At 44.8% G+C, this 26,657-nt stretch overlaps 1 protein-coding gene across 3 annotated transcripts in view; it reads right to left on the bottom strand.

Annotated features, from left to right (window-relative positions):
* Positions 1-26,657, bottom strand: part of itgb4 (integrin, beta 4) — a 38,312-nt gene that overhangs the window by 10,765 nt on the left and 890 nt on the right. For 2 of the 3 annotated variants that reach the window (XM_066643727.1, XM_066643728.1), the window contains exons 2-27: positions 20,460-20,539; positions 20,152-20,234; positions 17,934-18,029; positions 17,508-17,712; positions 17,024-17,120; positions 16,677-16,848; positions 16,162-16,425; positions 15,378-15,467; positions 13,954-14,067; positions 13,403-13,570; positions 13,193-13,269; positions 10,606-10,805; positions 10,193-10,296; positions 9,880-9,972; positions 9,488-9,617; positions 8,813-8,938; positions 4,029-4,135; positions 3,735-3,783; positions 3,305-3,499; positions 3,068-3,171; positions 2,906-2,964; positions 2,569-2,592; positions 1,843-1,991; positions 1,514-1,693; positions 501-649; positions 141-348 (exon numbers count right to left, since the gene is read on the bottom strand). In XM_066643727.1, the coding sequence (XP_066499824.1) occupies positions 141-348; positions 501-649; positions 1,514-1,693; positions 1,843-1,991; positions 2,569-2,592; positions 2,906-2,964; positions 3,068-3,171; positions 3,305-3,499; positions 3,735-3,783; positions 4,029-4,135; positions 8,813-8,938; positions 9,488-9,617; positions 9,880-9,972; positions 10,193-10,296; positions 10,606-10,805; positions 13,193-13,269; positions 13,403-13,570; positions 13,954-14,067; positions 15,378-15,467; positions 16,162-16,425; positions 16,677-16,848; positions 17,024-17,120; positions 17,508-17,712; positions 17,934-18,029; positions 20,152-20,234; positions 20,460-20,532 (3,316 nt within the window). In that variant the 5' untranslated portion in view covers positions 20,533-20,539. Of the gene's footprint in view, positions 1-140; positions 349-500; positions 650-1,513; positions 1,694-1,842; positions 1,992-2,568; positions 2,593-2,905; positions 2,965-3,067; positions 3,172-3,304; positions 3,500-3,734; positions 3,784-4,028; positions 4,136-8,812; positions 8,939-9,487; positions 9,618-9,879; positions 9,973-10,192; positions 10,297-10,605; positions 10,806-13,192; positions 13,270-13,402; positions 13,571-13,953; positions 14,068-14,421; positions 14,481-15,377; positions 15,468-16,161; positions 16,426-16,676; positions 16,849-17,023; positions 17,121-17,507; positions 17,713-17,933; positions 18,030-20,151; positions 20,235-20,459; positions 20,540-26,657 lie in introns of those variants that run through there. The other variant, XM_066643729.1, reaches the window with a different exon arrangement.

Raw genomic sequence — 26,657 nt, 5'->3', positions numbered from 1 at the left:
GCTACGTTCACATTACCAGGCTGAAGGGACCACCAAATCACATCAGAGTAAAAATCAGAACTGAAGAATTAGAGTGTAACGTGAACGCAGCCCTATTGGCCTGAATGTATCTCATATCAATGTGTATGTGTGTGTTGTACCTGGGCTATCAGCGATATTGATGGTAGTCCGGGGGTAGCGGCCGAGTTTGGCCCCCTGTCGTGGGTTACTCAGGTCCATGATGAACTGTTTGTGCTGTGTAGTGTCCAGCAGGGGGGCGCTCTCACTCAGCGGCAGCAGTTTCACTGGGACGTTCTTTTGGGTCTCACCGGGTGCAAACGTCAGATCTCCGTCCACAGACACGTAGTCCTGCACAAACGGATTTGGAAATTAGTGCGTCCACAATCTGTCTGAGTTGAACGGTCCACCGGGGGGCAGAGTAGAGCCTGCGTGAGGGTGTCATGCCTGTGAAACAGGGGCAGGAAGGGTTTGAGGGGTGTGAGGACGCTGTGGGTCTTTACCTTCCTGTCCTTGGCCGTCAGGTCTCTGGTGCTGTAGGAGACCTGTGTGCGACCGTCCTCCATGATCTCGCGGCTAATCGGGATGTCAGCGATGCCGTCCTGGCGGGAGAATGTGTACGAGGGCTGCAGGAAGGTGAAGATGCTCTTAGCTGTGAACACACACACACAAATATAATTTGTCTCTGTTTCTGTCTTCGGTCTCTATCTTTGACTATGTCTTTGTCGTCATCTTTCTGACTCTGATTCTGATTATCAGAGAGGATGACTCCGACATTATTTCTGCCTTTTATTCTACATCGTTGTCTCTGTTTCCTACTGACTCCGATTCTGACTCTCACTCTGACTCCGACTCTCACTCCGATTCTGACTCTCACTCTGACTCTCACGCCAAATCTGTCTCTCACTCTGACTCTGACTCCGATTCCGACTCTCATTCTGACTCTGACTCTCACTCCGTTTCTCACTCTGACTCCGACTCTCACTCAGACTCTGACTCTCACTCCGACTCTCACTCCGACTCCGACTCCCATTCTGACTCTCACTCCGATTTTGACTCTCGCTCTGACTCTGACTCTCACTCCGATTCTGACTCTCACTCTGACTCAGATTCTCACTCCGACTCACACTCTTTTCGACTCCGTTTCTTACTCCGACTCCGACTCTCACTCCCATTCTGACTCTCACTCCAACTCCGACTCTGTCTCTCACTCCGATTCTGACTCTCGCTCTGACTCTGACTCTCACTCCGACTCTCACTCCGATTCTGACTCTCACTCTGACTCAGATTCTCACTCCGACTCACACTCTTTTTGACTCCATCTCTCACTCCATCTCTGTCTCTCGCTCTGACTCTGACTCCGACTCTGACTTTTTCTCCGGCTCTGTCTCTCACTCCGACTCCGACTCTCACTCAGACTCCGACTCTCACTCTGACTCTACATCTTTGTCTCTACCACAGATCTGACTCTAAGTGTCTGTCTCTGTCTCTGATTCACTCTGTATATGAATCCCACCATTCTCCTTGATGATGGTGATGTTGACGAAACGTTTTCCAATCTTGGCGATTCCGACTGGAACATCGATGGCCTCCACCAGCAGCTGCTTCTTAGGGTCGTCTTCATCTTTGATGAAGAGCGGAACCCGAACATCCACTGACTCCACGCCCTCCTGCAGCTCCACTGCCCCTGTGGCCTCTGAGACAGGAAAACAACCCGGAATACACACTTTACACACACTTCAGTGAAATGTCTGCAGTGTAACTTTGAAAATGATATTTACGTGTGGTGTGTATAGATGAATGTCCTAAATTCATTCACTGAATGATACGACTGACAGTGCTGACCTCTGTCGTTAGCGACGGTGTAGTAACCCGGGACCACCCTGAGGTCGCTGAAGTTTCCGGACTGAACCTGTTTGTCCGTCAGGTTCACTATGTCGTTATAATTCCCTCGAGGAGCCAAGAGCACCGTGTCCACGATGGTGTTGTTCTGTCTGAGAGAGGACAGCAAACATAACCAGTTCACCTCAGTGACCACATGAGACCAACACAGTGACCACATGTGCCCACCTCAGTGACCACATGAAACCAACACAGTGATCATGAGACCACCTCAGTGACCACATGAGACCACCTCAGCGACCACATGAGACCACCTCAGCGACCACATGAGACCAACACAGTGACCACATGAGACCAACACAGTGACCACATGAGACCACCTCAGTGACCACATGAGACCACCTCAGTCACCACATGAGACCACCTCAGTGGCCACATGAGACCAACACAGTGACTACATGAGACCACCTCAGTGACCACATGAGACCAACACAGTGACCACATGAGACCACTCAGTGACCACATGAGACCACTCAGTGACCACATGAGACCAACACAGTGACCACGAGACCACCTCAGTGACCACATGAGACCAACAGAGTGACCACATGAGAATACTCAGTGACCACATAAGACCAACACAGTGACCACATAAGACCAACACAGTGACCACGAGACCACCTCCGTGACCACATTATACAGCAGTAAAAAGTAATGAGGGACAGTTACCTTTTGCCTGCGTTCCTTTGGGTCCTGAAACCAACACAGAACACAACAGTCAACAACACAAACAGAAACATAAACAAAAAACAGACACAAACATAAACAAACACAAACAGAATCACAAGGACAGTCAGAACTCCAGTAAACTACACAAACTGTCTCCATCTCTGTCCCCCGCCTCAAAGCACCTCCCTGTCGTCTCTGATTCATGTTTGTAATGTAATTTTTTTGTGTAAATATTTCTGATTCATTAATCAATCATTTGGCACCCTGTGTCATTAGAATATACCTCTCAGACTGTTACAGATTAAAAGTCCCTTCTTCATGAGTGTCAGACTCTCACCTGAACTGGGTTTTCTGGACAGCGTGAGCACCAGGAATCCGCTTAAACACATCGTTCAGCTGTAAACACACACACACACACACACAGAGTTCAGGTAACGTGAACACCGCAGGTTAACTCCTCCCCCTCCAGTGTAAAATTCTGTTTTAAAGGTGTACTCACATTGTCCTCCACCTCTTGCCTGAGCACCTGTGTGTCCCGGGCCTCCAGGCGAGAGAGATCCTCAGAGAACTGACGACCGAGCCGGAGAGAGAGAGGGATATCAACTACAGAGAGAGAGAGAGAGAGAGAGAGAGAGAGACTCAACCAAGTCCAGCCCAACCCAAAAGAACTCAGTGTGTTGTGTGTGTGTGTGTGTGTGTGTGTGCGTGTGTGTGTGAATTATTAAGAGAAACTCACTGAGTTCTTTTGGGTTGGGCTGGACCTGGTTCTGGGGGTGGTTTGGACCTCTGTGGACATTGTCTCTAACTTTCCAACGAACAACGTCTGTGCTTTTTGGCGGACCGGTCCTGACCAAGGGGGTGTCCTGATAATCCGAAGTCAGCAGAGACTGCCGCAGCATGTAGTGGTCCTCCTTAAACCCGACCATGCGACCTGAAACCAGAACCAGAACCAGAACTAGAATCAGAACCAGACTCAGACCATAATTAAAACTACTAGGAGAAACAATACAGAACCTCTACACTCCATTACACTGTTACCACATTCAGCAGTGTGTGTGTGTGTGTGTGTGTGTGTGTGTGTGTGTGTGTGTGTGTGTGTGAATACTTCAGGCTGAATGGTGTGTGTGTGTGTGTGAGAGAGAGAGAGAGAGAGAGACAGTGTTTACCTTTAGCACAGCAGGGGCAGCACAGAGCTAAGAGCTGAGCCAAACAGGCCTAAAAACAACAAACAAACAAAAAACACCACATAAATAAACACCAGACTGAACACACACACTCACACTTACACTTACAGCCAGCGTCGAGAACCGGGTCGGGCCCGAGTTCTGGAGACACCATCCAAAACATTATGAACTGAGAATCCAGCTCACAGGCTCACAACTGTTCCACATCACAACAGCAGGGGTGTAGTGTTTCTGTAGGTGTATACTGTGTGTGTGTGTGTGTGTGTGTGTGTGTACCTTGCAGCAGGCGCAGTATTTCCAGCAGCAGAGCAGCAGGAGACCCAACAACAGCATCAGGAACATGATGAGAGGAATTAACCAGAGGAAACCTCCAGGAGGACAGTCTACACACAGACACACAGACACACACATAGTAAATATACACATTAATGTTGCATGTTTGATTTGGGTGCAGTTTATTTGTGAGATGATGATGACAATGAGGATGAGGAGGAGGATAAGAATGAGGATAATATTACAGAGGTGATTAAACTGGCCCAGACGATGTCCGATGCCGTAATCTGCTCTGGTCCCATACCAATGCGGCGTGGCGACGAAGCTTACAGCAGACTTTGGGCGTTAAACTGCTGGATGTCCAAGTGGTGTTCCGAAAATCAAGTGGGCTTTATAGACAATTGGTTACGTTTTGAGGGCAAGCCTGGTCTTATAGGTAGGGATGGTATCCACCCCATGCGGGAGGGTGCTGCCTTACTTTCTTGCAGTATAGCACATAGTCTTTTAGTTAGTCGGCAGAGTAGTGTAGATAGCTGCTGACAATCCAGAGCCGGGACCAGGCCGCAGACAGACAGGCTAAACCGACCGTCTGCGAACTGTCTTGAGGCGTCACCCAGGTTCAACTGTATTGAGACTGTGTCTTTCCCCCGAACTAAATGTAAAAGTAGAAAAACAAAATCAGCCTGTTTCAGCAACCTAATCAATATTAAATCATACACAACACCTAGCAGCAACACCTCAGGACTAAAATTTGGGTTACTCAACATAAGATCGCTAAACTCAAAAGCACTCATCGTAAATGATATTATAAGTGATCATAAATTCAATGTTTTCTGTCTCACGGAAACGTGGGTTAAACCAAATGAATATTTAGCACTAAATGAAGCCACCCCCCTAGGCTATAATTATGCACATAGCCCAAGAATATCAGGCAAAGGAGGTGGAGTATGTGTAATTTACCAAAATACCCTAGAAATTAGTCTTAAACAATGTGACACCTTTTCTTCTTTTGAGGTTCTCTCCACTATTATTACAAATCCGGTCACAAAAAAGGACGCATTTTTATTATGCAACATTTACAGACCACCAGGGCCTTACTTAGAATTTCTGAAAGAATTCAGCGATTTTGCTACAAACCTAGCGGTGTGCAATCATAAAGTTATAATTGTAGGAGATTTCAATATCCATTTTGAGAAGGAAAGTGACCCACTAAAAAAGGCATTTACCTCAATCTTAGACTCTATTGGTATTACTCAAAATGTAACAGGGCCTACACACTACTGCAGCCACACTTTAGACTTAGTTCTGACACTAGGTCTTAACATTGACAAAATTAATATCTTACCGCAATCCTCAGCAATCTCCGATCATTACTTAATTTCATATGAGCTACGTTTTATCCATAATATATGTAAGAACCCTCGCTATTCTACAAGGCGTATAATAAAACCATCTACCGCCCTACAATTTATAGAAAACCTACCAGAACTATCGACCCCAGTTCCAACTCCATCAGACCCAATGGACCTAGATGTACTAACTGACTACCTAGAAAATACCTGTCGATCTACTTTAGAAAAGGTAGCACCACTTAAACATAAAAGTATAAGACAGAAAAAGCTCGCACCATGGTATAACGATAAGACCCGTACTTTAAAACAAACATTACGAAAACTAGAGCGGAAATGGCGATCAACCAAGCTTGAAGTGTTTCATTCTGCCTGGAAGGACAGCCTTATAGAGTATAGAAATGCCCTCACTAAAGCTCGCTCAGCATATCTGGCCTCGCTGATCTCCAATAATAAAAATAATCCAAGAGCACTGTTTAGTGTGTTTTCTAGAATTACAAAAAATCAAGCAGGTTCTGAACAACTAATTCCAGCAACTCTCACCAGTAAAGATTTTATGGACTTTTTTAATAATAAAATTGAGAATATTAGACAACAAACTCTAGCCACAGGATCAAATCCATCCTGGCTGCCACCTGATGTGAATGAAATAAAACATAATATAACTGTAAAAGAAAGACTTGAAACCTTTTACCCACTCCCACAATTAGAACTAGAGAAGATTATCACCTCCGCAAACTGTACAACTTGCACACTTGACGCAATTCCCACAAAGTTGCTCAAAGAAGTACTACCAGCTATTATTGATCCTCTTTTAACTATAGTAAACTCATCGCTTAGTCTGGGCCATGTACCCAAAGCTTTTAAACTAGCAGTTATTAAACCTATGATCAAGAAACCAAATCTTGATGCTAGTACACTGTCTAATTACAGGCCTATTTCTAATTTGCCATTTCTGTCTAAGATCTTAGAAAGAGCTGTGGCCCAACAACTTAGTTCATATCTACATAAGAATCATATATATGAAAAATTCCAATCTGGATTCAGGCAACATCATAGTACAGAGACAGCTCTAGTCAAGATAACAAATGATCTTCTTCTTGCCTCTGATCAAGGCCACGTATCCCTGTTGGTGCTTCTTGACCTAAGCGCAGCCTTCGATACAATAGACCACAATATTCTCATAGAAAGGTTAGAAAACATGGTTGGAATCACAGGGACAGCCCTATTATGGTTCAAATCTTACTTAACGGAACGTTATCAATTCGTAAAAGTAAACAATCTAAATTCAAATTATTCTAAAGTAAGATTTGGAATTCCACAAGGCTCTATTTTAGGACCATTATTATTTACATTATACATGTTACCGCTAGGCACAGTTATAAGAAACCATGACATTAACTTTCACTGTTACGCAGACGACACACAATTGTATATTTCAGCCAAGCCCGATGACAAACACAGATTAAAGAAAATAGAGGACTGTGTAAAAGACGTGAAAGGCTGGATGTTGCGTAACCTCCTCCTTCTAAACAGCAACAAAACAGAGGTCCTGCTTTTGGGTGCAAAAGTGACAAGAAATAAATTATCAGATTTAATTTTAGATCTAGCTAACTTTCCAGTTAAACCTGGTTCAGCAGCAAAAAATCTTGGTGTCATAATTGACCCGGATTTATCATTTGATCAACACATAGGTAGTATCACTAGGACAGCTTTTTTACATCTTCGCAATATTGCTAAGATTAGAAATGCCTTATCCCTCCAGGACGCAGAAACATTAGTACATGCCTTTATTACTTCAAGGCTTGACTACTGTAACGCACTACTGTCAGGATGCACCAGCAGCAATTTAAGAAAACTTCAACTAGTTCAAAATGCTGCAGCTAGGGTCCTCACTAAAACTAGAAAATTTGAACATATCAGCCCAGTTTTATCATCACTTCATTGGCTGCCTGTTAAATTCCGCATTGACTACAAAATTTTGTTATTAACATATAAAGCTCTACATGGGCTTGCTCCTGAATATCTTCAAGATACAATTTCCTATTATGAGCCTCCACGTTCACTCAGATCACAGAATACTGGATTTTTAAATGTTCCCAGAATTCAGAAGGCCTCAGCTGGGGGAAGAGCCTTTTCTTATAAAGCCCCCCAACTCTGGAATGATCTTCCAAAAAATGTTCGGGACTCAGACACAGTCGCAATCTTCAAATGTAGGCTAAAAACTCATTTGTTTAGTTTATCATTTGGTAGCTAATGCTCCCCCATAGATAAAGGCGGCAGATCCGGGGGGTCCATGGACACAGGGAATTATAGTATACTGAGACGCTGGTGCTGTCGTCCCGCCGCTTCTCGCGATCACTCAGGTTTGTTGACGGTGGAGCGGAGGGATGCCAGTGTTTCAGGATGCTCCCGTGTCTGTGTGTCCTTCTGGTTCTCTCCTTTTAGTTAATGCTGTCATAGTCAGATCTGCCGGAGTCATTAGCCACACTCTGGAAATTTTCATATTTTCTACTTTACAAACACAAAACAGTTCAAAACTAATTCCATCCCTTTACATCTTTCCGAGTAAACGACTGCCCACCTGTCTGTCTGGACACTGATGGATGACTGTCGAGATCCTCCTCCACGCTTCAGACCAGCTGCCCACGCTCCAGCAACCACCAAGTGCCTTGAAGCTGTCCCTACACTGAAGTTCTCATGGACTACTAACTATCATCACCAGTAGATTGACCAGAGGAGGATGGGTCACCCCTTGTGAGCCTTGGTTCCTCCCAAGGTTTCTTCCTCAGCTGGGGGAGTTTTTCCTTGCCACTGTCGCCCCTGGCTTGCTCACTTGAGGGTTTTACATTTGTCTTTACATTTCATGTCAAATCTTGTCTTACTGGAATTCTGTGAAGCTGCTTTGTGACAACATCAGTTGTGAAAAGCGCTATATAAATAAATTTGATTTGATTTGATTTGAGGATGAGGGGGAAGATGAGGATGAGGATGAGGGGGAAGTTGAGGAGGATGAGGATAAGAGGGAAGATGAGGATGAGGGGGAAGGTGAAGATGAGGGGGAAGATGAGGGTGAGGATGAGGGAGAGGATGAGGAGGAGGATGAGGATTAGGGGGGAGATGAGGGTGAGGATGAGGGAGAGGATGAGGAGGAGGGGGTATGTGAGGAGGAGGAGGAGGATGAGGGGGAAGGTGAGAAGGAAGATGAGGATGAGTGGGAAGATGAGGAGGAGGATGAGGGGGAAGGTGAGGAGAAGGATGAGGGGGAAGATGAGGAGTAGGATAAGGAGGAAGATGAGGATGAGGGGGAAGATGAGGTTGAGGATGAGGATGGGGGAAGATGAATATGAGGGGGAAGGTGAGGAGAAGGATGAGGGGGAAGATGAGGGTGAGGATGAGGATGAGGGAGAGGATGAGAATGAGGATGGTGTTTCTCACCTTTCTTCTTCAGCACCTGGACCTCGTACTCCTTGTCGGTGCGACTGGGAGGATAATCCACAGTGTAGTAATATGTACAGTCATCATCCTCATCACGATACTCACACGTCTCCACCACAGCCTCCCCTGAACACACACACACACACAAACACACACACAGTTGAAGCACTGAGAGATTCACCCCCTACAGGCAGGGGATACTCCCTTCAAACAAACTCATGTAGCCATAGCGACAAGGACACTCTGGGGATTGATGTGGTGTAAAAAATGTGCAGTTTGAGGAAGAATTGATCGTGTGATGACGAATAATTCAGAACAAATTTTGAAATTGTGCGCCGAGACGCTCTGAAAAGACATTGAACTCTATGAGAGCTGAAACCCTCGCTGGTGCTGAACAAATGTTTATAACTCAACACCTGTATTTTCAAAGGATCTCAAACTTCCAGGAGCTGGAAAGAGGACATTTCTCTACCATTTCAAATGTAAATGAAGTCTGTAGGTGAAAGCACAAGGAGGTTAAGACTCAATATGACGCAGTGACAGTTCGAACTGAGTCAATATCTCGAAAACTGCGGGACTATTTAACCGGTCAAAAGCTGAGTGAATCAGAATCATCACGAGAAGAACCCGCCGCGAACCGCGATGAGCCTCAGGAAAGAAACAAGAGCCACTCACTGTCCTTCAGCTCGTCCACCATCACCACAGTGAACGGACAGTTCTTACACTTCTCCCCCTTCAACTCCCCGGTCTTCCACGCCTGGCACTGCACACAGCTCCGCCGGCCCTCACACATCCCCAACTGGGCCTAACACACACACACACACACACACACACACACAGAGTAAGGTAAAGGCTGTTCACTTCTACAGAACAAAGGCAGTTCACTGGGCTTCACATTAACACATAAACAGTCCATTTTGCTCACTCTCACACACACACACACACACACACACTGACACACTGACACACTGACACACACACTCTCTCTCTCACACACACACACACTCTCTCTCACACAGTCTCACACACATTCAATCACACATACACTCTCTCTCACACACACTGACCTGTAAGTTCGGTTCACAAGTTGCTCCCAGTTGCAGTCCAGAATCACACTCACACCGTCCACATTTACACACCCCCCGACCATTACACAGTCCCTGAGAGAGCGAGAGGTGGGGGGAGAGAGACAGAGAGAGAGAAAGAGAGAGAGAGAGAGAGATAGGGACTTTTTAAAATTTTTTAATGAATGTTATGATGATGATGGTGTGTGTGTGTGTGTTTATGTGTGTTTTAGTTCATGTGTGTGTGTATATTATTGTTTGTGTGTGTGTGTGTGTGTGTGTGTGTGTGTGTGTATTATTATGTGTGTGTGTTTACCCCTTTGTTGTCGAGGCAGGTGACATTGCTTAGGGGACACTCACAGGCCTCTCCCATCCACCCAGGGTTACAGTCACACTTCCCCAATTGACAGCTTCCTCTGTCTGAAACACACACACACACACATCAATATAACTCACATTCTCACCTCCACCCAAAAAAACAACACTCGATGACATCTCATGATATTACATTAAAGGTGCAGTCAGTAGCCTCCTCCTGTTTCACTGACCCCTAGTGGCCTGTATGTGTGGTGCATGTGTGTGTGTGTGTATTGTGTGTGGGTGTGTGTGTTTGTGTGTTGTGTCTGTGCATATGTGTGTGTGTGTGTGTGTCGTGTGTGCTTCGTGTGTGCATGTGTGTGTGCACATGTGGGTGTGTGTGTGTGTGTGTGTGTGTGTGTGTGTGTGTACCGTTACAAAGGAACCCTCCGGACCTCAGGCACTGGGACTTGTCGTACTGACAGAAGGAGCCGTCGTACTGACTCGGGTTGTGGCAGATACAGGTCCCACACACACAGTCGCCTCGTCCACTGCAGGGCTCTTTCTCTCCGGGAGCCACACAGCCTGCGTCCGACTGAACCTGAGACGAGCAGTTACAGAACGGACCAATCCTGGGGGAGACCATTATCGACACACTTTATTTTCAGGATAATCTTACACTTCTTTATGAAGGTGGTGTGTTTAAATGTGTCTAGGTTTAGTTTTTTCTCAGTTGCTTTGGAGCATTATTGATATTGATTGATGAACACCCTTTAGGCAGAGCTGTACATATAGAGCTGCACATATAGATCTGCACATATAGAGCTGTACATATACAGCTGCACATATAGAGCTGCACATATAGAGCTGTACATATAGAGCTGCACATATAGAGCTGCACATATAGATCTGCACATATAGAGCTGTACATATAGAGCTGCACATATAGAGCTGCACATATAGAGCTGCACATATAGAGCTGCACATATAGATCTGCACATATAGAGCTGCACATATAGAGCTGCACATATAGAGCTGCACATATAGAGCTGCGTGGGGAAATACACTGGAAATACACCACTAGCTCTGTCTGTCGAGTCACAGATTCTCATCCACATCACACTGATATCTTCCCTCGTGATCTTCCCAGCGTCTTATCCAGCCTCTACAGACACCACCCGTGATGACACACACTGCATCCACCGCAGTCAGCAGGGTCACCTCAAAATGACTGACTGACTGAGTGAATGAGTGACTGACTGGGTGACTAACTGACTGACTGACTGACTGACTGACTGAGTGAATGAGTGTCTGAGTGACTGACTGACTAAGTGACAGATTGAGTGACAGATTGAGTGAGTGAGTGTCTGAGTGACTGAGTGACAGACAGACTGAGTGAGTGAGTGAGTGAGTGATTGAGTGAGTGAGTGAGTGAGTGATTGAGTGAGTGAGTGAGTGAGTGACTCACTGAGTGAGTGAGTGAGTGCCTGACTGACTGACTAAATGAGTGACAGACTGAATGAGTGACAGATTGAGTGACTGGGTGAGTGAGTGAGTGAGTGAGTGAGTGAGTGAGTGAGTGAGTGAGTGAGTGACTGGGTGAGTGAGTGAGTGAGTGCCTGACTGACAGACTAAATGAGTGACAGACTGAATGAGAGACAGATTGAGAGACAGATTGAGTGACAGATTGAGTGACTGGGTGAGTGACTGGGTGAGTGACTGGGTGAGTGAGTGAGTGAGTGAGTGCCTGACTGACTGACTAAATGAGTGACAGACTGAATGAGTGACAGATTGAGTGACAGATTGAGAGACAGATTGAGAGACAGATTGAGTGACTGGGTGAGTGACTGGGTGAGTGAGTGGGTGAGTGAGTGAGTGAGTGCCTGACTGACTGACTAAATGAGTGACAGACTGAATGAGTGACAGATTGAGTGACAGATTGAGAGACAGATTGAGTGACAGATTGAGTGACTGGGTGAGTGACTGGGTGAGTGAGTGAGTGAGTGAGTGCCTGACTGACTGACTAAATGAGTGACAGACTGAATGAGTGACAGATTGAGTGACAGATTGAGTGACTGGGTGAGTGACTGGGTGAGTGAGTGAGTGAGTGAGTGCCTGACTGACTGACTAAATGAGTGACAGACTGAATGAGTGACAGATTGAGTGACAGATTGAGAGACAGATTGAGTGACAGATTGAGTGACAGATTGAGTGACTGGGTGAGTGAGTGAGTGAGTGAGTGAGTGAGTGAGTGAGTGAGTGAGTGACTGGGTGAGTGAGTGAGTGAGTGCCTGACTGACTGACTAAATGAGTGACAGACTGAATGAGTGACAGATTGAGTGACAGATTGAGTGACAGATTGAGTGACTGGGTGAGTGAGTGAGTGAGTGAGTGCCTGACTGACTGACTAAATGAGTGACAGACTGAATGAGTGACAGATTGAGTGACAGATTGAGTGACAGATTGAGTGACTGGGTGAGTGAGTGAGTGAGTGAGTGAGTGAGTGAGTGAGTGAGTGACTGGGTGAGTGAGTGAGTGAGTGCCTGACTGACTGACTAAATGAGTGACAGACTGAATGAGTGACAGATTGAGTGACAGATTGAGTGACAGATTGAGTGACTGGGTGAGTGAGTGGGTGAGTGAGTGAGTGAGTGCCTGACTGACTGACTAAATGAGTGACAGACTGAATGAGTGACAGATTGAGTGACAGATTGAGAGACAGATTGAGTGACAGATTGAGTGACTGGGTGAGTGACTGGGTGAGTGAGTGAGTGAGTGCCTGACTGACTGAGTGAGTGACTCATTCATTCATTCATTGTCTGTAACCCTTATCTAGTTCAGGGCAGCGGAGCCTACCCAGAATCACCGGGCACAAGGCGGGAACTTTGCCTTAATCACTTTGGCAAAAAATAATGGTATATTTCACTGAAAAAAATAAAACGAAACTGAAAAGAGAGAGAGGTGCTGTTTGTTGTAAGAGAACAGAGTGTGACTTTAAATCATTGCAAAATTAAATTACCATTTATCGTAGCAGCGACACATTCCACACACCAGGTCCCCGTTCTGATTACAGCGGCTCGCCCTCGGAACCGGGTTCTGAAGTAAACAACATCAAACACACACAAACACGGCAGTGTTTAGCCTCAGGCCTAAATAAAAACATGTTCAAACCAGTCATCAGGTTTCCCTTTAACACACTGAGAAAAGAGGAATATACTGAGTTCAGAACCTTCTCGCATTCGCAGATTTTACACTTGACCTCCGTATGGATGCGGAGAGACGAGCTGAAGGTGGAGGGCTTGACCCTCAGGGTCCCGGAGCGATCCTTAGGATTCAGACTACAGACCGGTTTATTGTTCAGCTCCCTCATAGCACTCAGTCGCACCGTGATGTTCCCCTGGACAAACACGCACGGAACGTTCACTGGACATTTACAGAACCTTTAGAGAACCATCACAGAACACATCTGGAACAACATCAGCATCTCTTTTACATCTCTACACCTCCCAGGCCTCGACCCATTCCCCAAACCTCCCCAACGCCACAACGTCCTGCACACTTCAGATGGTCTCGTAATTACCAAAAGACAAGCTGGTTGTCATAGTAACAACAGAGGGAAAACATGAAGCTCCACCCCTCGAATAATAAAAAATACACATTAATTCTGATTGGCCGGTCTGAGTCTCGTGATCTGTGAGTAGGCGTCCCTCTGGAGCACTGGGGGTCTGTCTCCACGGGAGAAACAGCGTCAGAATGAAAGTGATGAAAGAAAAGACTCACAATTTCTCGCGCTTGGATCTTCAGGTCTCCTCCCTTTCCGGACGCTGAAAGGATCTCGGTGTTGATGGCCTTGGGTCTATCCTCCGTCTGGATGCTGATCTTCGACCGGATGCTCTGCGAGAAACACAGACATGTTTTAGAGCACTGTCCAAGTCAGGGTGGAGCCCTGCACCTTTACAGCGCTTTCCACAGCCGTGGAACCGGTTCTGTTCCCTTTCCTTAACTTAATCTAGAACCGTTCAGAGCATTTTCACAGTATAAACAGGTTCCAGAACCAGAAAAGTTTCCAGCTGGAACAAAAGAACAATGGGTTCTTCAGCTGGGACCGTGAGGGCATCTGTGGGCAAGTGGAGAGATAAAGAAGCTCCAGAAAGAGCTCAGCCTTAAATAAATTGTGATGGCGCAGTGGAGCTGGACGGTCATTTACAGAGTGTTATAGAGATAAATAAATGGAAATAAAACAGGAACCTGCTTCATCTGTGTCTCTCCTACTTTTCTTCACGGCTCTCTCACTGCTCTTTGTCTCACTGCTGTCTCTCTGTTCTCTCACTGCTCTCTCTCTCTCTCTGTGCTGGATCTCAGCAGACGACTCAGAGCTCTGCATCGTTTCCACATGTGTCTCATATCTCACTGTGATCTGACCACGCAGTAAACAGTAGATTAACAATGACTCTGTCGTGACTCCCTCCCTTTATCTCTGGCTCTGGAGCTGAATCAGACACAGCCCCCACAGCGCCCCCCGCTGGTGACGGATTCCCATCAAAACTGGTGGAAGCACACAGAGAGAACCAGAGTTCCAAGATTCCGCAATGGAACTGGTTTAACATCCAGAGTTCATTGGGAGAAAAGGTATCAGAGGTTTCTCCTCTCGCTCTGAGGGGGGGGGGTTCTCCTGGGTCTAGGTTCCTCTCAGTGTTTTCTCCTCTTGTTCTGAGTGAGGTTCTCCTGGGTCTAGGTTCCTCTCAGTGGTTTCTTCTCTTGCTCTGAGTGAGGTTCTCCTGGGTCTAGGTTCCTCTCAGTGGTTTCTCCTCTTGCTCTGAGTGAGGTTCTCCTGGGTCTAGGTTCCTCTCAGTGGTTTCTTCTCTTGCTCTGAGTGAGGGTCTCCTGGGTCTAGGTTCCTCTCAGTGGTTTCTTCTCTTGCTCTGAGTGAGGTTCTCCTGGGTCTAGGTTCCTCTCAGTGGTTTCTCCTCTTGCTCTGAGTGAGGTTCTCCTGGGTCTAGGTTCCTCTCAGTGGTTTCTTCTCTTGCTCTGAGTGAGGGTCTCCTGGGTCTAGGTTCCTCTCAGTGGTTTCTTCTCTTGCTCTGAGTGAGGGTCTCCTGGGTCTAGGTTCCTCTCAGTGGTTTCTTCTCTTGCTCTGAGGGAGGTTCTCCTGGGTCTAGGTTCCTGGACTGTGTGAGTAAATGTAAGAACTGAAATGGACTCACCGCAAAGGCGGTTTGAATGATTTGGAGGATGTTGGACGAGTCTTCGGTCAGAATTCCCAGCTCAGCGATGGGGAAGTAAGTCACCAGTTTCTGTTCAGTCACAACACAAAATATTATTATTATAATTATTATTACCATTGTTGTTGTTATTATTATTATTTAATTTATAAACATTAGTCAGACACTCCAGAGCTACATATTTTAGCAGTGAAATATTCCTTTCTGAAAAGGAGTAGCTGTGCTAGACCCCCTGCCAATACTAGGTGGAGGACTTCTGTACAGTGCAGCTGTAGATGGAGGTGTAGATGGAGGTGGAGGTGTAGGTGTAAATGGATGTGGAGGTGGAAGTGTAGATGGAGGTGTAGGTGGAGATGGATGTGTAGGCATAGGTGTAGATGGATGTTTAGGTGGAGCTGGACGTGGAAGTGTAGATGTAGATGGAGGTGTAGATGGAGATGTAGGTATAGATGGAGGTGGTGTAGGTGTAGATGGATGTGGAGGTGTATATGGAGGGGTAGGTGGAGATGTATGTGGAGGTGTAGATGTAGGTGGAGGTATAGGTGGAGATGGATGTGGAGGGGTAGGTGTAGATGTAGATGGATGTGGATGCGGAGGTGGAGGTGTAGATGGAGGTGTAGGTGGAGATGGATGTGGAGGTGTCGATGAAGGTGTAGTTGGATGTGTAGATGTAGGTGCAGGTGGAGGTGGAGATGGATGTGGAGGTGTTGATGAAGGTGTAGTTGGATGTGTAGATGTAGGTGGAGGTGTAGCTGGAGGCGTTTACCTCATAGTAGGAGCGGGAGTGGTTGGTGATGGCGAAGATGGGGATGATGTTGTGCTTCATTAGAATGCGGACGAGCGTGGGGACCGACGGGTAATCCAGCAGAGTGGCGTGAGTGTACTTTCCGTTAGAGTCCAGGTGACACACCTCGTCATTCCGCTCCAGAACTCCAGCCAAAACATTCACTCCGTCTCCTTCATAATGGAACGCTGACTCCGTGGAGAACACCAGCAGGTGAGTACTGTCATTCCTCCACCCAATTACAGACTAGAGAGAGAGAGAGAGAGAGAGAGAGAGACGACACCAGAATGTTGTTGAAGAAGAGGTCAGTTAGATGGCAGCAGATTTTTCCAGAATGTTGGTTTCACTTAATGTTAACAGAGCTTTCAGACATCCAGTTACTCAATAAATTACACCCCCAAGAGCAAGAGGAAACCACTGAGAAGAACCTAGACCCAGGAGAAATTACTCCTACCCCCATGCCTCCAACCCCCCGACCCGTTAATGATGTCTTCTACCTGGCAGACGGCGGCCTGTAAGATAGCATCGAAGCCGCCCTCGGGAGCGTCCAGGTTGCCAGATATTTTCTCTTTCTGTAGGATCTCTCTGAAGGTGTTGATGTTGCTGGTGAGGTTGATGACATTCTGGAAGGAGAACGGAGGCTCGCTATTTGGCCATGGCTGAGCTAATCTACCCAGGAGAAGGAGAATCAGGATTAGGACACGGACGTGAAAATATTATTTAAGAGCAATACAAAATATCTGAGGATCAGTTCAACTTCACCACAATATTGTGTTATTACATTACTTTGACACTGCTCCATCTGAATACAAACTTTTACTCTAATAACATCAGGGACTCTTACTTTGAAGGCCTCATGTCTGTCTGTGGTTCAGTGACCTTGTCGACAAATTTCCCAAAACCAATGGTGTAGTCGTCAGAGAGCGTTCCCACCAGATTAGCTACAAACACAAACACAAGCCTCAGGCTGGACATCCCTGAAAAAGACATCCACTAGAGGGCAGCATGTGTTGCTCTAAAAATGCTGTAATCAAATCGAGTTTTAATGCAGTGCTGTCTGAGGGATGGAAGGTCAGCTGTGGTTTTCAGATTTCCAGACTTTGTTAATGAATTCATGCAGGATTTTCTGAAAGTGTAAGCTGGCAACAATTTTACAAATATTGTATATTTACAAAAACGGAAGTTACAATTAAAAGTTAAAAGATGAACTCCTTTAAATTCAGAACAAGTGGATTAAGAAATCATTGCATTCTGCTTTTATTGCAGATTATCAAAATTTTCTAAAAAGAGACTTTTATAGAGTTGTTGTTGTTGTTGTTGTTGTTTACCCAGCTGTTCCCCCATGCTCTTCAGGTTGTCCAGATCGTCAGACATTGAGTTGGAGAAGTCCATCAGAATGTAGAGGTCAAGAGGACCTTGGCCCGGCTCAAACACCTTCATCACCACTTCCTTCTCTTCTCCCGGCAGCAGAGTCATCCTCACCATCTGCGGCGCCACCTGAGCCGATTTCCGGGTCGTGTCGATCTGGATGTTCTGAGAGAGACAGACAGACCCCAGTCAGACAGAAGATTGTTAGACAGAACCAAAAATACCTTGCATCACCTGTCCAACAATACCCTGATAAAAAAAAAAAAACTAAACAAAACAAAAGAAAAAAAAACACACTGAAATAAAAAACCTCAAAAGGATCTAGGATCCCAAACCACCACCAAACGACCACCACCAGTAGTGTGGAGAGAAGCAGAGGCACTGACCTCCTCCATGGACATGGAGCTGTTTTCATAGAGGATCCCGACACAGCCATGTTTCTCAAGATTGCTCAAAAGATCACAACGATGGGACTGGAACAACTGGTTTAAAAAACATACATACACACACACACATTAATCACACATACACACACACACATAAATCACACACATTAATCACAAACACACAACACACACACACACACACACATTAATCACACACACACAAACATCACACACACACACACAAACATTAATCACAAACACACAACACACACACACACACACACAAACATCACACACACACCATCACACACACACATGAATAACACACACACACACACACATGAATCACACACACACAAACAAATCACACACAAATGAATCACACACAGACACATTAATCTCTCTCTCTCTCTTGGGGTGTTTCTGATAAAGTGGCCTGTGAGTGTCAGTAGAGAGGGGGTGTTTACAATAAAGTGGCCAGTGAGTGTCAGTAGAAGGGGGTGTTTCTGATAAAGTGGCCAGTGAGTGTCAGTAGAGAGGGGGTGTTTACAATAAAGTGGCCAGTGAGTGTCAGTAGAAGGGGGTGTTTCTGATAAAGTGGCCAGTGAGTGTCAGTAGAGGGGGGTGTTTCTGATAAAGTGGCCAGTGAGTGTCAGTAGAGGGGTGTGTTTCTGATAAAGTGGCCAGTGAGTGTCAGTAGAAGGGGGTGTTTCTGATAAAGTGGCCAGTGAGTGTCAGTAGAAGGGGGGTGTTTCTGATAAAGTGGCCAGTGAGTGTCAGTAGAAGGGGGTGTTTCTGATAAAGTGGCCAGTGAGTGTCAGTAGAAGGGGGGTGTTTCTGATAAAGTGGCCAGTGAGTGTCAGTAGAGAGGGGGTGTTTACAATAAAGTGGCCAGTGAGTGTCAGTAGAGGGGGGGGGGTGTTTCTGATAAAGTGGCCAGTGAGTGTCAGTAGAGGGGGGGGGTGTTTCTGATAAAGTGGCCAGTGAGTGTCAGTAGAGGGGGGGGGTGTTTCTGATAAAGTGGCCAGTGAATGTCAGTAGAAGGGGGGTGTTTCTGATAAAGTGGCCAGTGAGTGTCAGTAGAGGGGGGTGTTTCTGATAAAGTGGCCAGTGAGTGTCAGTAGAGGGGGGTGTTTCTGATAAAGTGGCCAGTGAGCGTCAGTAGAAGGGGGGTGTTTCTGATAAAGTGGCCAGTGTGTGTCAGTAGAAGGGAGGGGGTGTTTCTGATAAAGTGGCCAGTGAGTATCAGTAGAAGGGGAGTGTTTCTGATAAAGTGGCCAGTGAGCGTCAGTAGAAGGGGGGTGTTTCTGATAAAGTGGCCAGTGTGTGTCAGTAGAAGGGAGGGGGTGTTTCTGATAAAGTGACCAGTGAGTATCAGTAGAGGGGGAGTGTTTCTGATAAAGTGGCCAGTGAGAGTCAGTAGAGGGGAGGGGGTGTTTCTGATAAAGTGACCAGTGAGTATCAGTAGAGGGGGAGTGTTTCTGATATAGTGGCCAGTGAGAGTCAGTAGAGGGGAGGGGGTGTTTCTGATAAAGTGGCCAGTGAGTGTCAGTAGAAGGGGGGTGTTTCTGATAAAGTGGCCAGTGTGTGTCAGTAGAAGGGAGGGGGTGTTTCTGATAAAGTGGCCAGTGTGTGTCAGTAGAAGGGAGGGGGTGTTTCTGATAAAGTGGCCAGTGAGTATCAGTAGAAGGGGAGTGTTTCTGATAAAGTGGCCAGTGAGTGTCAGTAGAAGGGGGGTGTTTCTGATAAAGTGGCCAGTGTGTGTCAGTAGAAGGGAGGGGGTGTTTCTGATAAAGTGGCCAGTGTGTGTCAGTAGAAGGGAGGGGGTGTTTCTGATAAAGTGGCCAGTGAGTATCAGTAGAAGGGGAGTGTTTCTGATAAAGTGGCCAGTGAGTGTCAGTAGAAGGGGGGTGTTTCTGATAAAGTGGCCAGTGTGTGTCAGTAGAAGGGAGGGGGTGTTTCTGATAAAGTGGCCAGTGTGTGTCAGTAGAAGGGAGGGGGTGTTTCTGATAAAGTGGCCAGTGAGTATCAGTAGAAGGGGAGTGTTTCTGATAAAGTGGCCAGTGAGTGTCAGTAGAAGGGGAGTGTTTCTGATAAAGTGGCCAGTGAGTGTCAGTAGAAGGGGGGTGTTTCTGATAAAGTGGCCAGTGAGTGTCAGTAGAGGGGGGTGTTTCTGATAAAGTGGCCAGTGAGTGTCAGTAGAGGGAGGTGTACCCACCTCATCAAGACAGTAAGCACATCCCAGTCCTGCCTGCAGACAGGTGGAGCAGTTAGCCGCTCTGCTAGCCACACAGTGGATTCCTGTGAACAGAAAGAGAGCAGTCAGTTACAGCACAATGAAAATGGTTCTCCTCAGAGTGTGTTGAGCTGATATAAATGTTGATTTTATAGATACGTTACTTTACATGTCTGTAATGTGTAGTTTTTTCCAGAGATGTGTAAGACAAATGCACTGTTAAAAGTCTTGCTGAGGTACTCTTATTTTGAAGTAACGTGTTTCTGCCTGAAGGAGAGTGGGATTCTTACCACTGTCAGCTTTGCAGCCAATCGGCATCAGAGAGAGAAATACAACAGAGAGCGTCACCGGCCATCCTCCCATCTCCGACCTGTAACACACACACACGCACACACATTTTAAACACACTGCTTAACAATACATTCATTCATTCATCTTCTGTGAATGAACCAGAGTTGCAGTGGATTAAGGATAACTAACACCCGACAAGAACACACCTTGCACTCACCCAGTCAGTCACACACTCACCCAGTCACTCACACACACACTCTCACCCAGTGGAACTGTGTTCTATGGAGTGATGGCATGCCATCAGATCCTCACAGCTATGTTCCAGAAGAGTAAAGTCAGGAGAGTTAAGAGAGTTCCTGTGTTCTCACTCTCTCTCTCTCTCTCTCTCTCTCTCTCTCTCTCTCTCTCTCTCTCTGTAGATCAAAGCTCTGTGATATATTGCAGAGTTCAGTAAGAATTCCTCAGAAGTCCTGAACAAATGCAGGTGGTTTGCTCTGAGCCCAAGGCAGAAGCTGATGAACCAAAGGTCACAAAGTCAATGTCAAAAGTGGTCCAGAGGAGTGTAACGTATAATGTTTAGCTCTTTTTTACCAACAAATTGATTTTATTCACCAACAAACTGCTCTTATTTACCTACAAACTGCTCTTATTCACCAACAAACTATTAACAAAACAAACTGCTCTTATTCACCAACAATTTTTTCAACCATAATCTGCTCTTATTCACCAACAAACTGCTCTTATTCACCAACAAACTGCTCTTATTCAACAACAAACTGCTCTTATTCAACAACAAACTGCTCTTATTCAACAACAAACTGCTCTTATTCAACAACAAACTGCTCTTATTCAACAACAAACTGCTCTTATTCACCAACAAACTGCTTTTATTCACCAACAAGTTATTCCCCAACAAACTGCTCTTATTCACCAACAAACTGCTTTTATTCACTAACGGATTATTCACTACGAACTGCTCTTATACACCAACAAACAGCTCTTATTCACCCACAAACAGACCTTATTTACCAACAAACTGCTCTTCTTCACTAGAAAACTGCTGTTATTCACCAACATTTTATTCACCTACAAACTGCTCTCATTTAACAAACTGCTCTTATTCACCAACAAACTGCTCTTCTTCACCAACAAACTGCTCTTCTTCACCAGCAAACTGCTCTTATTCACCAACAAACTGCTCTTATTCACCAACAAACTGCTCTTATTCACCAACAAACTGCTCTTATTCACCTACAAACTGCTCTTATTCACCAACAATTTATTTACCAACAAACTGCGCTTATTTACCAACTAACTGCTCTTATTCACCTACAAACTGCTCTTATTCACGAACAAACTGCTCTTATTCACCAACAAACTTCTCTTATTTAACAAACTGCCATTATTTACCAACAAACTGCTCTAATTCACCAAAAAACTGTTTTTATTCACCAATAAACTGCTCTTATTCACCAATAAACTGCTCTTATTCACCCACAAACTGCTCTTATTCACCAACAAATTATTCACCTATAAACTGCTCTTATTCACCAACAAACAGGTTTTATTCACCAACAATCGGCTCTTATTCACCAAGAAGTTATTTGCCAACAAACTGCTCTTATTTACCAACAAACTGCTCTTAGTCAACAACAAACTGCTCTTATTCACCAACGAACTGCTCTTATTCACCAACGAACTGCTCTTATTCACCAACAAACTGCTCTTATTCACCAACAAACTGCTCTTATTCACCAACAAACTGCTCTTATTCACCAACAAACTGCTCTTATTCACCACAAACTGCTCTTATTCACCAACAAACTGCTCTTATTTACCAACAATGTATTCACCTACAAACTGCTCTTATTCACCAACAAAATGCTCTTATTCACCAACAAACTGCTCTTATTTGCCAACAATGTATTCACCTACAAACTGCTCTTATTCACCAACAAAATGCTCTTATTCACCAACAAACTGCTCTTATTCACCAACAAACTGCTCTTATTTGCCAACAATGTATTCACCTACAAACTGCTCTTATTCACCAACAAAATGCTCTTATTCACCTATAAACTGCTCTTATTCACCAACAAATTATTCACCAACAAACAGCTCTTATTCACCAACAAACTGCTCTTATTTACCTACAAACTGCTCTTATTCACCAACAAATTATTCACCAACAAACTGCTCTTATTCACCAACAAACTGCTCTTATTCACCAACAAACTGCTCTTATTTACCAACAAACTGCTCTTATTCACCAACAAACTGCTCTTATTTACCAACAAACTGCTCTTATTCACCAACAAACTGCTCTTATTCACCAACAAACTGCTCTTATTCAACAACAAACTGCTCTTATTCACCAACAAACTGCTCTTATTCACCAACAATGTATTCACCTACAAACTGCTCTTATTCACCAACAAACTGCTCTTATTCACCAACAAACTGCTCTTATTCACCAACAAACTGATCTTATTTACCAACAATGTATTCACCTACAAACTGCTCTTATTCACCAACAAAATGCTCTTATTCACCAATAAACTGCTCTTATTTACCAACAATTTATTCACCTATAAACTGCTCTTATTCACCAACAAATTATTCACCAACAAACAGCTCTTATTCACCAACAAACTGCTCTTATTTACCTACAAACTGCTCTTATTCACCAACAAATTATTCACCAACAAACTGCTCTTATTCACCAACAAACTGCTCTTATTCACCAACAAACTGCTCTTATTCACCAACAAACTGCTCTTATTCACCAACAAACTGCTCTTATTCACCAACAAACTGCTCTTATTCAACAACAAACTGCTCTTATTCACCAACAAACTGCTCTTATTTACCAACAAACTGCTCTTATTCACCAACAAACTGCTCTTATTCACCAACAAACTGCTCTTATTCACCAACAAACTGCTCTTATTTACCAACAAACTGCTCTTATTCACCAAAAAACTGTTTTTATTCACCAAAAAATTATTAACCAACAAACTGCTCTTATTCACCAACGAACTGCTCTTATTCACCAACAAACTGCTCTTATTCACCAACGAATAGCTCTTATTCACCAACGAACTGCTCTTATTCACCAACAAACTGCTCTTATTCACCAACGAACTGCTCTTATTCACCAACAAACAACTCTTATTCACCAACAAACAACTCTTATTCACCAACCAACTGCTCTTATTCACCAACAAACTGCTCTTATTCACCTATAAACTGCTCTTATTCACCAACAAATTATTCAACAACAAACAGCCCTTATTCACCAACAAACTGCTCTTATTTACCAACAAACTGCTCTTATTCACCAACAAATTATTCACAAACAAACGGCTCGTGTTCACCGACAAATTATTCACCAACAAACAGCTTTTATTCACCAACAAACAGCTTTTATTCACCAACAAACTGCTCTTATTTACCTACAAACTGCTCTTATTCACCAACAAATTATTTTACCAACAAACTGCTGTTATTCACCAACAAATTATTCACAAACAAACGGCTCGTGTTCACCGACAAATTATTCACCAACAAACAGCTTTTATTCACCAACAAACTGCTCTTATTCACCAACAAACAGCTTTTATTCACCAATAAACTGATGTTATTCACCAACAAATTACTCTTATTTACCAACAAACTTCTTATTCGATAATGTATTCACCAACAAACTTCTGTTATTCACCAATAAATTACTCTTATTTACCAACAAACTGCTATTTACCAAAAAATTGCTTTTATTTACCAACAAACTGCTCTTATTTACCAACAAATTACTTATTTTCCAACAAACTGCTGTTATTCATCAACTGCTATTATTCTTCCAACAATTTATTCACAAACAACCTGCTCTTATTCACCAACAAACTGCTATTTACCAATAGATTACTTTTATTTACCAACAAACTGCTCTTATTTACCAACAAATTACTCTTATTTACAAAAACTGCACTTATTTACCAACAAATTACTCTTATTTACCAACAAATAACTTATTTACCAACAAACACCTCTAATTCACTCCTAAACTGCTCTTATTCACCAACAAATGACTTATTTACCAACAAACTGCTCTTATTCACCAACAAACTTAAAGACTGTCTGTTTCTGCGGCTGTAGCATCGGCTTCTCCCTCCCAAAATTACCCATAAACCACCACAGGAATTCAGGAGAGAGAGAGAGAGAGAGAGAGAGAGAGAGAGAGAGAGAGACTCTTTGCACTATGCTGTGAATCTGAGCTTTGAATCTGTGTGAGTGTGTGTGTGTGTGTGTGTTCTTTCACTGTGACATTGTCATGCCCAGTACTTTATGACCTCACACACACACACAGAGATCATGTTTGGTAGAAACACAGAGAGTCATGGGGGAGAGGTAAAGTGCGACAGACCACAGGCCATACCTTTACCCAGAGCTCACCTGAGACCAGGTGAGACACCTCTTCCAGAAAGTTCCACACAACATTCCAGAGAACACCATTGTGGTCATTTGTCTCTCAGTTCCCTGTCGAGGCTCGTGCTGTAAACACACTCCAGTGTTAAAGGTTGGGGCTGGGAGCTCCGTCTCTGCGTCTGAGCCGTGCTCTGTTCGTATTCGGTGTGTGATTGTGTTCAGTGTGAAACAGACCGGGGGATTCACTTTGGTCTGAAACTGGTTTTTCTCAGTGTTTACATAAAGTCAGAACACGTCCAAACCACAGACGTAGCGTTTCTCTTTGGTACAAGCCGCTCCAGTCGCTCGGTCCGCCTCCGTGTTTAGGTTCTCCTCCGTGTGGCTGATTGGACGGGACAGAGTCATGTGACTACAGCGTGCTGGTGTGGGTTTAAAGGGACAGTACGTGAACACACAGTGGGGACGTATTCACAGAATTAACAAGAGGATGAACAGAATTTGAAGACCACAGGATTACGTTGATTAGAAGTTCTGAAAGCTGGTTTTAATTCGTTTTTAATTAATTAATTAATTGCCTGGCCCTAGGCTGAAAATTTACAGAAATGTTCTCCTGCACATCCAGAAGAGTTTATCCCTCACATCATGAGCGTTAGAGAAGCTGGTGTCCACAGACTTTTGTCCATGTGTTTTACCTGTAGCTGTTACTGCAGAGTTATGGCCTCTGTTTCCATCGCCAGAGGCGTGTGCTTCCTTGTGTGTGTGTGTATGTCTGTGTGTGTGTGTGTGTGTGCGTATCACGGCATTGAATTGGAGCCAGAGACGTCATGAAGCCGGCGAAGTCTGGACAGGTCTGTGCAGATTTAAAGCCTGGCATGTGTGACTGATCAGAACAACATGAGCCGGTGTTAAACCAACTCCTGAACCCCCCTAACACACACACACACACACACACACACACACACACACACACACACACACACCTGAGACAGATCTCCACTCTGTCTCTGAGAACAGAAACCAGAAATAGCTGTAAACACCGAGCAGAATCTCAAACTCGTCTGACTTCTCACCGAGAAAAACTGTACACTGCTGCATCCACTCTGCCCTGTCCCCAGAGACAGGGTCCACACACACACACACACACACTACTGCTGCTTTCGCTGTCCCCTGAAAAAACTCCTCCTGCAAATACTGATCAGAATTAAAGGCACAATAAGTTGTTTTCACAGAGTTTAATGTTCACTATAAACTGTCCCTGAATGAACCAGTTTATTCTCCACAGACCGGGTCCCCTACATGGGGCAGCCATGCCTCGCAGCCACTAGGTGTCAGAATAAACATTAATTTATAACATGAAAATGATCAGTGAGAAAACAACTGACTTCACCTTTAAATTTTCATCAAACTCTACATTTTAAACATATACCTTCTTCTCTTTCATCATTCCTCAGCGCTCAGGACCCCCACAGAGCAGGTGTGATGTGGTGGTGGATCATTCTCAGCGCTGCAGTGACACTGACGTGGTGGTGGTGTGTTAGTGTGTGTTGTGCTGGTGTAGAGTGGATCAGACACAGCAGTGCTGCTGGAGTTTTTAAATCCCTCAGTGTCTGGACTGAGAACAGTCCACCGACCAAAAACATCCAGCCGACAGCGTCCTGTGTCACTGATGAAGGACTAGAGGACGAGCGACACACACTGTGCAGCGACAGATGAGCTACTGTCTCTGACTCTACATCTACAAGGTGGACCAACGAGGGAGGAGTGTCTCACAG

Source organism: Hoplias malabaricus, chromosome 14, assembly GCF_029633855.1.
Source record: "Hoplias malabaricus isolate fHopMal1 chromosome 14, fHopMal1.hap1, whole genome shotgun sequence".
Classification (NCBI taxonomy): Eukaryota; Metazoa; Chordata; class Actinopteri; order Characiformes; family Erythrinidae; genus Hoplias; species Hoplias malabaricus.
This window is presented reverse-complemented; position numbering and strand designations above follow the sequence as displayed.